At 40.8% G+C, this 12,617-nt stretch overlaps 1 protein-coding gene across 1 annotated transcript in view; it reads left to right on the forward strand.

The window, feature by feature from the left end:
* The window catches only part of ADAMTS17 (ADAM metallopeptidase with thrombospondin type 1 motif 17), a 191,470-nt gene that overhangs the window by 40,874 nt on the left and 137,979 nt on the right, over positions 1-12,617 (forward strand). Inside the window, exon 7 of the mRNA XM_037396065.1 lies at positions 5,252-5,295. Coding sequence (XP_037251962.1) covers positions 5,252-5,295 — 44 coding nt within the window. The remainder of the gene's footprint in view (positions 1-5,251; positions 5,296-12,617) is intronic.

The raw sequence follows: 12,617 nt of genomic DNA on the forward strand, positions 1-12,617 counted from the left end.
TTAAAGTGAGCACAAAAATATAGTGCAAGATAGATGCTGTATGTGCTAGAAAAACACTGCTTCCTACCCACTTCTTCCCCAGTTTGAGGGAGGAAATGTCTGTACTGCTGTTCAGTATTACTCACCTCTTTCACCCTTTTTTCTCTGCCAACAATGTAAGTAGAAATACATGTTTTTGCATAAGCTGCCATTCTGATTCTAATAATCTATTAACAGTCACATTGCAAACTATCCATGGGATTTTGGTGAGTGTTCAGTAAAATAGCTGGTGAGCAGGGCGTGGGGCCAACAAAGTTCCTAAGAATGCACCTTCACAGACATGCATGCAGTTCTCCTAAATCCTTCTCTCTCCTCTGTATTCAGTGTAGTCCAACCAAGCACTTGAGCAGATACTTAACATTTTAGACAGGGTGAATAGTTCCTTTGAAGTCAACGGGCCGCACATCCTGGTTATAGTTAAGCATGTGCTTCATTGGATGAGGGCCTAAATAAATAACTAACATATTTGTTAAACTCATCTGGGCATCCAGTTGTCCTGCATGACAAGTGAGGCATACAGAATCTCTTCTGATGTGCTCTAAGCATGGGGCAGAAGGAATGAGCAGAGCATTTCATCTGTGCAGTCTCTCTACAGCTTATAAAATTGAATGTGTAATGTCAGGCTAAATGTGTTGAACTAGGACATCTGAAGAAGAACTGGAGAAAGAATTTGGAGGAAGGATTGTTCAATAGATTCGCAGGGTTTTGCAGTCGGAATAGCTGGAGAAGTACAGGTTTGGTTGGGTTAGAAACCAGATTCAGATTTTGTGAGAAAGTTCAGTCCAGAGAGCACACTGCTGTACATAAGAGCAGTATTTTTCCTGTCTGAAAGGCCAGCAGTGTGCAGTTGTAGTCTTTTTTCCTTCCTTCTTGCTGTGTCTTGCAGCCTTAACCCATCCTGCTTCTGCTGCATAGAGGATGCTGCTTTGCTTGGAAGACTTCTGGCCCAGCAGCCTGATTCCTGCGTCAGGGAAATGAGGTTTTCTACTCTTGGCTTTGGAAGTGTGTGTGTGTGTGTCCCTGGACCCTCCCCAGACTGTACAGATGGACCAGTGGTAGAGGATATGGGAGCAACAGCATGTCCAGCACAAGCAATAGCGCCAGAAAAAGCAGAAGCTGAATTTTCAGCAGCTGCAGATGTTTTAGGACTAGAAACAGATTCTTTGGGGTCAGCCTCTGAAGAAATCCCTCTGGTTCCAATCTGGCTGTGTTCATTTGAAACACCAGGGCACACTTGCCTTTTGAAACTTCACCTCTAACTGATATTCCTCATAATACTCATTTGTATGCAAAAGTAGATTACCTAGGTGGCAAATATCCCTCCTGTGGGGGGATTTTAGTATTATCTACCTGATTGAGTTCCAGGTAAGAGGCATACTATATCTGTGAAATCAGATGTACCATTGTCCAGCTCTGTAAATAAATGAGACGGTAGGAATAATCTGATGTAGGCCTGAAGGTCTGAGTATAGTTTTGTGGTCTCTATAATCATCAGACTTCTGTTGTTCACATTCTGGTTTTGAACTTGCAGAAATTCAGATCTCTGGCATGTATGGATAACGTACTTCATATTTTCACGGGCAGCTGACCAGAATAACTTCTGTCTGCAGAATCTGTATCTTAGTGATCTTAGAAGCATGTCTCATTTGAAACACATTCCCCGTCTTGTTCTTCTGTCTTTTGCATGTCGGAGGAAATCTTCAGGCATACTGATGTTCTCCCCATCTCCTGGCTGTAGGTGTTTGGGTCATTTACCATACCAGGTGATGTGTTAGCAGAGCGAAGAATGACACAACACTGATAGGAACAGAATTCAGAGCTGTCATTAAGCAAAGACTTCTTTTTTTCCCCGACTTACTGGTGTAGTAATTCCATTTGCAGCTGGCTCCTCCCGCCCATATTTCTTCAGCATCCCCATTAAATGGGCAAATGAAGCAATGCAATGTGCCTCAAGGAAACTGGGCGCATAGTGCTACTAAATGTATGTATGGATATGGAAAGTTTTTTTTGGCAGGTTTTTGAATGTACCAGTTTCCTCTGTCCTTTAGCTTTATGACTCTGCAGGGTTAAACTGGTCAGAAGATGTCATTTGAAGGATGCTGGGAAGTGGCCATTAAACAGCATACTTCTTATTCATGTTGCACAGTTCAACTACTGTCCTCCTTTCTTACAGGAAGGACTTGAATTGCAGAATGTAGCTTAGCACAGTTAGGTATTTTTTTCCAGTTCGTGTGAGCCAGATGGAAGAGTGACTGTAGGAGGAGTTCTGAGCTCTTCTTTTCTGGCTATTTTTATTGAACAAAACAACTGACTTGTTGTCATTTTTTTTAGAAGAATTGTTTAAGTCTGCTAATGGAGACACTCTACACAGTACCGCAAGTGATAACGATTGTGAATTTCACAGTTCCCTAGAAGATGAGAACACATGTCCTGCTTGATTCAGGCAAGGGCTAGATTTGAAGAGTAAAATTACTTCACAGCTACAGGGTGTGATTTCAATATATTATCCAAGACTTCATGTGATAAGGTCAGATCTTGGATTTGAACTGCTCCTCCTGGAGTAAGCTTTATTCCAACATAGCTCTATAAAAGATTCTGCTAACAAAACTGTGTCTCTGTGATAAGAGACCTCTGCACATGCAATGAATATGAAGATACCTTTTTTTATATCCTTGGAATATCATTATAGAATCATTCATGTCAACTTCAAAACATAGATGCAGTCAAGCTCAAAAATGCACCAGAGAGACTTGTGATTGAAACCTTTTTAAAAGCAGATCAGTTTCAGAGCCATGATGGGGCCATCTTACCTCACTGGTGTGACTGATGCACAGCTGAGACAGATCTTTCTAAATGGCTTTTCAGTCTTTGGCTCTCCTCTGATTGCCAGGAAAGGACTGCAGAAGTTTCAGTGTACAGGGTTTGTGATGGGGTGGCTGTTTGCCTTAGGAAGAAGACTGAGTCCCACCAAGCTCATTTGTGACTAAAGGTTTTGATGTGCTTTTCTGTTTGGCCACAGATTTTTGAGGTAGAATGTTTACAGTAGGTACAGATGACTTAAAGCCTAGCATTTTGGTACAAGATCTCTGAGTAGAAGGATGGTATTTCTTTGTTTATGACAATTTAAAAGATGGGCTGAGGAGGTTTCATGCTTGCAGACCCACATGCGGTGAATTGGGCAGCTATGTTCAGTTCTTGCTGACCTGTTTCAAGTCCTTCCCTGACCAGACAGCGTCACAGCACTCTTTACAGACAAGGATTGTTCTACCTCTGTAGGAGAGTCTGAAAGTTGTGTTGGATCATTTACAAGACCATTTATTTCATGCCGTGGTGGTAATTTCTCCAGGGAGCTGCCTGAAAGTGCCAGACACCTTTCAGTGTAGAACAGTGCAAGGAGCAAAATTGCTTTGCTTTGTTTGCAGAGCTGGCCAGCCCCTGAAGAAAGATGCTTTTCTAACAGTGGCCTCCTGCCATCTACTAATAGTTCAGCTATCTGTTGTCACAAGAAAAGCATCTGTGTGATTTACCAGTTTATATAACATAATAAGTCCTTAAATAAACCTCCATCAAGTTGGCTCTGGGAACTCAAGCAAGCACGCTTGTGCCAGCTCCATCAGGAGACTGCCATTAGTCTTCTTTGGAAAGGCTGGAATGCCAAGGTGTCGAGACACAGTAAGGCTGCAGTGAAAAATGAAAGCTGGGGCTGGTGTGTGTGGTCGTAGCTTCCGACTTTGTTTTGTTCCTGTCTGATTTTTTAACACTTTGATGGTTGTTACGTTTTTTCTGCACTGAAGCATGGTTAGTTTTCAACGTCTGTTTAACAAGAGCTGGTAATAGCTCTTGTTTCTCTCCTTCCAAGCCCTTGACAGCTTCATTTGTGTCTTTCAAAGGAGTTTGGTGTGAAGGATTTGGGTTCATCAGCCACAGTCCTGGGCCTTAAATCCCATTTCCTATAAACCCTAGCTTTGTATTTTTCTTCAAGAAAAAAGTATTTTAAATCTTTCTCTAATATTTTCTTTTTCTGTTTATCTTTCTCTAAGTATTTTTAATCTTCCCCCTGCCAAACTCTTAAACTCAAAATCCTACTGGGGACTCAGGCATTTCAAATGATACACTCCAAATGTACTCTTAAGATTCTCTCACTAGCCTCCCCACAGGGTGAGGAAAACCATAATGATAGAGATTATGGTTGCTCAGCTTCCCTTGTGTTAAGGAACTTCTGAAATGTTTTAGCACGTGTGATGCTTTTCTCCAGCTCCTCTTCATAGCGGATTGCATTGGATAGAGGTCTGGTGAAGATATCTCCTAAAAGTTTAGGTCTAAGTGCTTACTGAAATGTATTCAAACCATTATTTTTCCTCCCACGCTTGTTTTTCTGTCATGAGGAATCTCATTTACAAAATCTTCTTGCATGAAATGTCATCCCTTAGATGGTTTCTGTTTAGTACAGCTCCATGAATCCCTAGTTGATTTGTGGGTGCCAGTGGCATATGTAGTATCTTCTCCAGTCTTGATGAGATTTTGGGAGGCTGAATGAGATGTGGGGGAGTAACAGAGACCCAATTAAGTCTCTTTAACCTCTCTGTGTTAGATTCAAATTATAAAATGGCAAATCTGACTGTAATAAGTTTAGATGAAGCAAATTCACCTAGCTGTTAACCTGGCAGGTCCTGAAATTCTCTCTTCTTCCTTGTCAACATCTATCTCTGTTTAGTCCTGCTTCTTTTTTGTCCTTTTCTATTCTAGAAAAAAAACTGAAGAACTGAGACTTTCTGGGTGTACATGATCAGTTCTGTGTCTCCAGGCAGTGTCCCCATATATCTCCTCCTACCACTTTTGATGGTGCTGATGCATCACAGGGTGTCTGCTCCTTTTTGTTAGTCTCTTGTGAAAATAAGAGGTTCAGTTTTAATCCAGTTGCTGAAGTCTGACACCATAGAGTGAGGCAGTACTATTTTATGTGCTAAATCTTAGGTCTATTAAATTGGACCGTAGTATATAGAGCTGATTCACATAATTGCTTGTAATCTTGCAGTAGTAATCAATGCTGCTATCTGTGTTGTCATCATGTAGACTGCACAGCAGTTTTTTTAAAAAAAAACCAACCAAACCTCAACACCCATGATAGGTGAGTCATTCATCACTGCTTTTTCCCAGCCTAAAGTCTCGAGGCACAGGATACGTTTCACTTCTCTTCTGTTTTTCTTTCTAGGACAGATTTCTGCGTACACAAAGACGAGCCTTGTGACACTGTGGGTAAGTCAAAGAAGTAGGAGAGAGTATTTTGATAGCCAGCTCTATGCTAAGAGGAGCTTTCTGGGCAATCTTTCATACTCTGGTTTGCTGTAATGTTGCTTTTACTATTCTGTATAACTCTGTAATGCAAATATGGTTTAGTTGAGGAGGGTATGAACTACAAATAAGCCATTAAATATTAACCCCTTCTAGGCACTGGAGGTCTCTGAGTTCAGGAAGTAATCTTAAGTATTTCTAGTGCTTTGGATCGGATGTAGAATTAGACAAATGGAGGTTAAGAAACTCTTTTGGTGGGTCTGTGTAATGCTATTTTCAGTGCTCTCTCACCTAAAAAAAAGAATTTGCTAAGTAATGAATGTATTTCCCATTGTAAGAATCTGTGTAACGCTCCTAGATCAAACTGGCACTCAGACACCAGAGAAGAATACCTCATTGTAGGAAAGCCAAGTTAAATCTTCTTTTCTACCTCCTACTCCTCCTACTTCCTAACCACCTTTAATCTTATCCAAACCCTGGATACACAGGGTCCTTACATCCCACACATTAAATACTTTGTTTGTTTATTTATTTATTTAACTGAGGTAGCAGTAACTTTCACTGTATCTGTTCTCCTGGTATTATTTTTTTTTAATCACCGCAGCAGCAGCAGTGTTTGGAGGCATAGCTCAACATTTGGAGGCAAGCTCTATGATGATTGCATGATTTTTTTAGACTTGCCTCAATTTCAAGTGGCCCCTTACCCTACATTCTATGTAAACTTGGAATGGATCTTGATTTTCTGCTGATCTTACACTCCAGTGTTCACTGCAGTATCAGAGAGACGCTTGCAGACCTAGGGGTTGCTGTGCTGGCAATAGCAGGTGATGAAAAGCATAGGGAAAAGTGCCTTCAGCAGGAGCTCTGAAACTATCTACAGAAGTCTCATGTCAGAATGCAGGCTCTTCCCTCTCTGTGTTGTGAAGACTGACCAGGTGAAAGGAGGACATACACAGCTGAAAAATACACACATTTTCTTTTCAAGCATGAGCAAGAACTGGCCTCTACATCCAAGTTTTCTTTCCACTTGAAATCCCTCACAATGCATTTATTCTGTGTCCAATGGAAAACATGCTTCCACACATGAAGGTTTTTATACTGTGTATCTGCATCTGGAGATGGCTGTGGTAAGATACAATAAAGAAGTAAAACAAACAAAAATCCAAAACCAAAACTGAACAAAAAGAGAAGCTGATGGAAGACACATGCTGACTAAGGTCAGATCTCTTTTCATTTTTAAAGATAGTATTGCTGAATATATCTATTCAGGGAATTATATTACGATAGACAGCATGACTAAGGAAATATTTTAATGACTTCTTTTCTGTTCTTACAATACCCAAGTACTTTCTTGTGCTTGTACTGTGACTTGCTGCTGGCAGTGGCTGCACTGGAGAAAGTGGAAGATCAGAGCAATAAAGACTAAAATAATTTGTTACTCTTTCCAGCATAGTTTTTCCAAGACATTTAGAAGGTGTGTGTTCCTGGGACAAAACCAGTCTGGCCACTATGCTTTCTTCAATCCTACTTTTCCTTCCTTCTCCACTGACAGTTTCATTATGTGGCAGCAAAGCACTAGCATCTTCGCTTACACATTTTCTATGCCCCACTGTTCCTGTTGTCTGAATTCGGAGGCAGTGTGCCTTATCCTTGAGTACAGATGAAATCCTCCATCATATGATATGATCTTTTCTTAAATACTGTTGAAATAAGCAAATATTTTGATAACATCAGTTTTCAAGCATTGTTGCCTGTACCCAAATTGGTGAGTTACTGCAGTCGTTTCAGATCATCTACAATTTAGGCCCTTGTCTTTGTGTTGTGTATACTGGCAGCATATTTTGAAAGTTTTCTTCAAAACCATAAACCGAGGAACGATTCTGGTAGGGTTGCAATGTGAATGAAGTCTGCCCAAGTTATACTGCACTCTGATATCTCATCTGTCCCCGTCTTGAGAAATACTTCTTATGCTTAGTGGCTGGAGGTAGAGCCTGAAGAAGATAACTGATTCCTCTGGTCATCAGCTTGTTAAGGAGTAATGCAATGGTGCAATATGAAGTCCAAACACTGGCTTTTGATGGATACCTATCCATAAAACAGATATTTCATGTTTCTGAGTCCTTATGTGTGTTCTAAGCCCACAGGATAGTATCTGATAATTAGGGACAATGTGTCTGACACCCGGAATATATCATATACTTGTGATTTATATAGTGATCATCGTCTCTCCTTTAGTGGATGAATATAGCACTGTATTAGCTTCATTCCCCTTTCTCTGCCAAAGGTATTGTATTGCTGATATAACTATGTGATTTTTCTTTAGTGATAAAAATTAGCCCATATGTAATCCATTCATATTACAGATGTTAGACCAGAAGGGAATTTGGCCTTGTTGTGTCATTTGCGTATGTGTCACAGCAGAGGAAGAATAAATTAAGGAATGTACTGCCGTGGCGTACAACTGGTTTGAGAAAATGGTTGGTGTTGGTAGTACTAAATTTTAGCTGTGTGAAAGATTTTCCAGCCTTCCTTCTTCGTCAGAATAGGGAAAAATAAGTGTCAGTTGTAAAGAAGTAGGTTTTTTAACAGCCACCATTCTGTGCCCTGTATATATACATGGGTTATATAAGTAGCAATGTAGCACGGTATTTACTTGGGTTTAATATGAGTGCAACATTCAAAGTAGGCTGATGCCCACTGGTATACCATGCTGGCTTTTGAATTATGTTGATGATTCGGCCCTCTCTGTTGTTGCCAGATTCCTGTTCCTCACTCCAGCTCCCAGAGAGCCCACTCCAAATCAGTAAGATCGTTCACAAAAGGAAGAAGCTGTTCCAAAGAGTGACATCGCATTTGGTCTTGACGGTGGTGCTGAGGTTATAGCACTCCCCCAAGTTCTCTAGAACAGCAACTTGCTCTCATTTCTTGTCTTATGCTTTGCTATTGTATATGAAGAACATGGCCTCAGCAGAGGCATGTGTTTTTATACCTGCTTATGGATGAAGCTGGCCATTGCAATGTGGTGCACTGCCATCCTGTAAAGGAAGAAACATCTTTCTGTTGAGCAGGCACTCTCCTAAACTAGGAGGCTGAGGCTACTGCTCTTATAAGGCAGAGAATCTGGACTCTAGACTCCTGATTTCTATTCCCAGCTCTGGCATTGACTCATTGTGTGACATTTGGCAAGTCACATTCTGAATGCTTCTGTCTACCTCTATGAAATGAGGATTTTGAGTGCAAAGCTACAGGAGATTGCATGGCTTAAGAAGTTCTCGTATAACGCAGCGTGATGTCCTTGAGTATATGATGCAATACCAGTCCAGAATCAAATGTTGCTTAGTCACGTTTAAGAGACTATAAAGAATCTATTAGATTATGCGTATTGGAATAATAGGACTCAGAGCGCTGTAAGTAATGGGTTTTTTAGTAACAGTGCCTTGATTTTCTTTAAATTGTGAGAAATATGGAAGTAAAACTTTCACTAGTGGAAGTACTGAGGCCCAGCTGTTGTTCGGAAGTGGGATTATGAAGTTTAAATGGCTTATAAGAGGTGATCATTTGTGCTCAAAAAGATTCATATTGAAAAACCTGTCTGGAATCTTTGCCTGCCATGCAGACACAGAGAGAAAACAGCAGCAGGAGGTTTGTATTTGTATTCTGGCAGGGGCCCCTCACTGAAACCAGTTGCTCTGGGGACTTCGTTCAAATTTTCTTGGCCCAGCTGCCAAGATAGTGTGGAAGGTTACATAATGGCTGAAACAAGCTAAAAAATGGTGAAAATATGTAGGTATGTCTTTGTGGGGTGATACCCCACTGGCTGTGTCAAGAAACAGAACCACATTTGTTTAAGAAATAGATTGCTAATGCTCATTGCCTGACTTGCTTGTGTAAGTTAGCCCTAAGAATGAATGAATTCAAAAGGAGGCGGACAGAAGGAAAACAACATGCCTGTGTGCATTTGCAACAATTGTGTTTCAACTGCCCCAGGTGCAGGACCTCTGATAAAACTGTAATTTGAGCAGGGAAGGTTTGCTTTGTGCCACACAGCCTTGTCACACACCCGTCAAAAAGTTTGCAGTCTGCTGCTGCTTCAGACTCATCTCTCGTGATGTGACTCTAACTAGATCTGCCGTTTCCTGCAGAAAAATCTTTGTTCCAATTGAACTGCCTCTAAGCCAGCCAAATTGAGAGTTTAATGTCTAGCTATTAATATCAGGCTGCAGCTTGGAGCCTTGCACGTTGTCAGAATCCAACCTTTCTGTGACATAAGCAGATTGAGAATGCCCCTTTCGTTCAATATTTCCACTGCTAGTGCCAAATAAGCAGCTTTACGGTTAGTTAGGAATGATCCTGCATATTTCAAGGCAAAGCTTGGCCTTGATTTCTCAGTGTACATGTTACCCCAGATCCAAGCTGAAGCTTCCCTGTATTCAGCTAATAATAAAAGTGGGGGCAGTGTGGAATTGGGAAATGGAAAATGAGAATGTGTCTTAAATATCCTTAAATTGCCCTGGTTAAAAATGTCTTTACCTCTGCTGCAGTCACATGTGCTTTTCTGTGGCTTGATGTCGGGGAAAAGAAAGCAGAGTGAAGTGTATATACTGCAGATGGGCAGGTTTAGTTGAAGGAATAGCTGCCTGGAGAAAACTGAATATCAGAGCGGAGATGATTGAGAAACATACTTTTCCAGACTGTTTCCACAAGTGAATCAATGTTTTGTGAAAAACATTCCCATCTCCTGGCTGGCTTTAATTAAAGGCCTTAAAGATAACTTACTGAGAGTCCTGAAGATTATAAATCCTTCCATAATCTGTAATCTTTTTCTTGAGTCTTCCAAACACTGATATGTGGCTGGGGAAACTGGGTTTTGGTTTTGCCACTGCACTGCTGGGTGACTGCACAGATGCCAGCCTTCTGCTGTACCAGTGCATTCATATCTTAGTCCTTTCTTTCTTTCAAAAGTGTGTAGAGAGCTATGGGTGAAAAGTGCTATCCTAAGAGAGCTTCTTATTATGGTGCTGTTAGCCAGTTTCCCTCCCTTTGAAGGTACGCTGCTTTCTTCTTATGAATTTATTACAGTAAAGTGTTTCAAAATATGCACAGGTTTTGCAAACAAGACATTTGGTCTGTGTTGCCAAGTAGTTTTCAGCAGTTTTTTATTCCATGTAAAACACCTGAATAAAGGATTGCACATTTTTACCTTTTCCTTGGCCATTTGCTTGCACAATCAGGTGGCCTTCTGTCCACAGCAAGTAACAGGTCAGTCCTCCCTGTACTGTTCATTTAAATCTTCTTCCATTGCAATAATGGTTCCAGTCTCATAGCAGTGTCACAACAGAGAATTAATCCCCAAGGAAAGGGAAAAGACTAGCTGGTTTGCTGTGAGTGGAAAAGAAAAGGAATTCTCACATTAAAAACATTTTCCATAGTGGTTCGTGTTGAATGTTTCTGTATATTCCAGGGCGGGTTTTTATTTGATGCCAGAATAAATAGAAATACCTGCTGCTTAAAACAATTCATTAGAGAAGCAGTGCCTGGCGTTAGCAAAAGCCTTGCTGGGACTGTCCTTTGGACCAAAACTGAACACACTTTAAGGCATAAAAATGAACATACTGTAGGTTAAAACGTCCCTTAAAGAAACACTATCAAGTTGATTTGGTGTTTGTGAAAGAAGGGGAGCTCTCAGCACTGCAAATGCTTATGTCACTTGTGGCTGTGTAGGCAATGGAGAGTGAGGCTGCTGGCTTTATGAAACCATCAGGAGCTGTGGTACAGTGCAGTGGAAGACTTTTTCCCTTGCCTTTTGGTTGCTAGGGAATAAATGCTTGGCTGCACAACCCAGACAGTGCAGAACTGTGCTATTGGGCATATTCATCACTACCATCTCTCAGGCCCCACCCTACCCACAACGGCCTTCCAATTTCTTTTCACCAGCTAGCAATCTCTCCTTTTCCAAATTCCCACTAAAAATTTGTGTGCCAAGTGAGTGTAATATAAGATTGCATAAATTTTAATAGAAGCACTGGGATGAGCACAGCCACTCAAGTAATCAGGAATTGCTGCTGCTGTAACCCTTGCTCTTCCTCACTTCGGTGTCCTGTGTGGGCTTTTCCTTCTTTCTTGTTTCAGGGACATGGCTTCAGACCGGCTGCTTCACATGTGCACAGCTGTTTGCAGGCTCACAGCTAAAAACTAGAGGAAAATCCTTCTTACACTGGAGTCAGTGAGAGTTGTGTTAGTGATTTCCTTAGAGTCAGGATCCTAGTCATGTTCTTACATGTTGTCTGAGACATGCAACCCTCCTTTGAACCTCTGTCAAAAAACTGGCTGAGGCTTTTTCTAGAGAGACAACTTGGTTTGGGGTGCTCGAAACACCTTTGGAAAGCCTGATATCCTGAAGATGGTCCTTTGTACCTTCTAAAAATCAGTTGACATATCTATTAAGATGTCTATTTGAGCATTCAAAATCGCTGACATATTTAAAAGTCTTGCAGAGAAACAATAGTTTGTGAGAGCCAGAAAATGAAACCCAGTAGAAATCAGTGAAGCTGACCAGTCTGCTTTTGGAAAGGCAAGTAAAACAAAATGCAAAGGCCATATATACACAATCTATTCCCTCTGTCCAGTCTGTAAAAAAAAAAAAAAGCTAGGCACGCCAGTTTTAACAGACTACTTATTTATTATTAAATACATCAACTTTCTCATTGATTTAGATGAAAACTTAAAATGTCTGCAGTGTAGAGGCTTATTTTCTGTTTCAATTGTTACAGTAAGTAAAGTATTTGCATTTCATTTGCCTTTGGGTTTGTTTTGCAGCTCAGTAGTCATGTTTAGGTTTGTCTTTATTCATTCCATATACTAAGGGCAGTGGTGGATTCTTGGTCTCCGTAGCTGAGAAATTACTGTCTGTCTGGAAAAGATGCAGTAGCCAAACACAAGATACTGTCCTTAGTTTGGAGTTTATATAGTCCCATTGCAAGGTCTTTTTGTAGAAAAGAGGTGATTGATCAGTCGCTTCTGTTCTTGAAATTTATTAGTTTGTGAGTGCTGTCAACTGAATTTCTAGTTATCTCCACTTTTTTCTTCATCTTCTCAGCTGTTTTGTGTCTTGGGCAAGAATGAAAATGAAAGCGTTTAGTGGAGGGAGGGTTAGCGACAGATTTTCTGTATGTTTGTCTTTGTTCCCTCTTCCGTGTGTTTCCAGTCCCCAGCTCTGAAGTATCACAGACCCTCATTTGCTCTCATGATTAACCCCTTTCCCTTGCCTTTTTGCCAAGGGTCTATTT

This window comes from Falco rusticolus, chromosome 7 (genome assembly GCF_015220075.1).
Source record: "Falco rusticolus isolate bFalRus1 chromosome 7, bFalRus1.pri, whole genome shotgun sequence".
Taxonomy (NCBI): domain Eukaryota; kingdom Metazoa; phylum Chordata; class Aves; order Falconiformes; family Falconidae; genus Falco; species Falco rusticolus.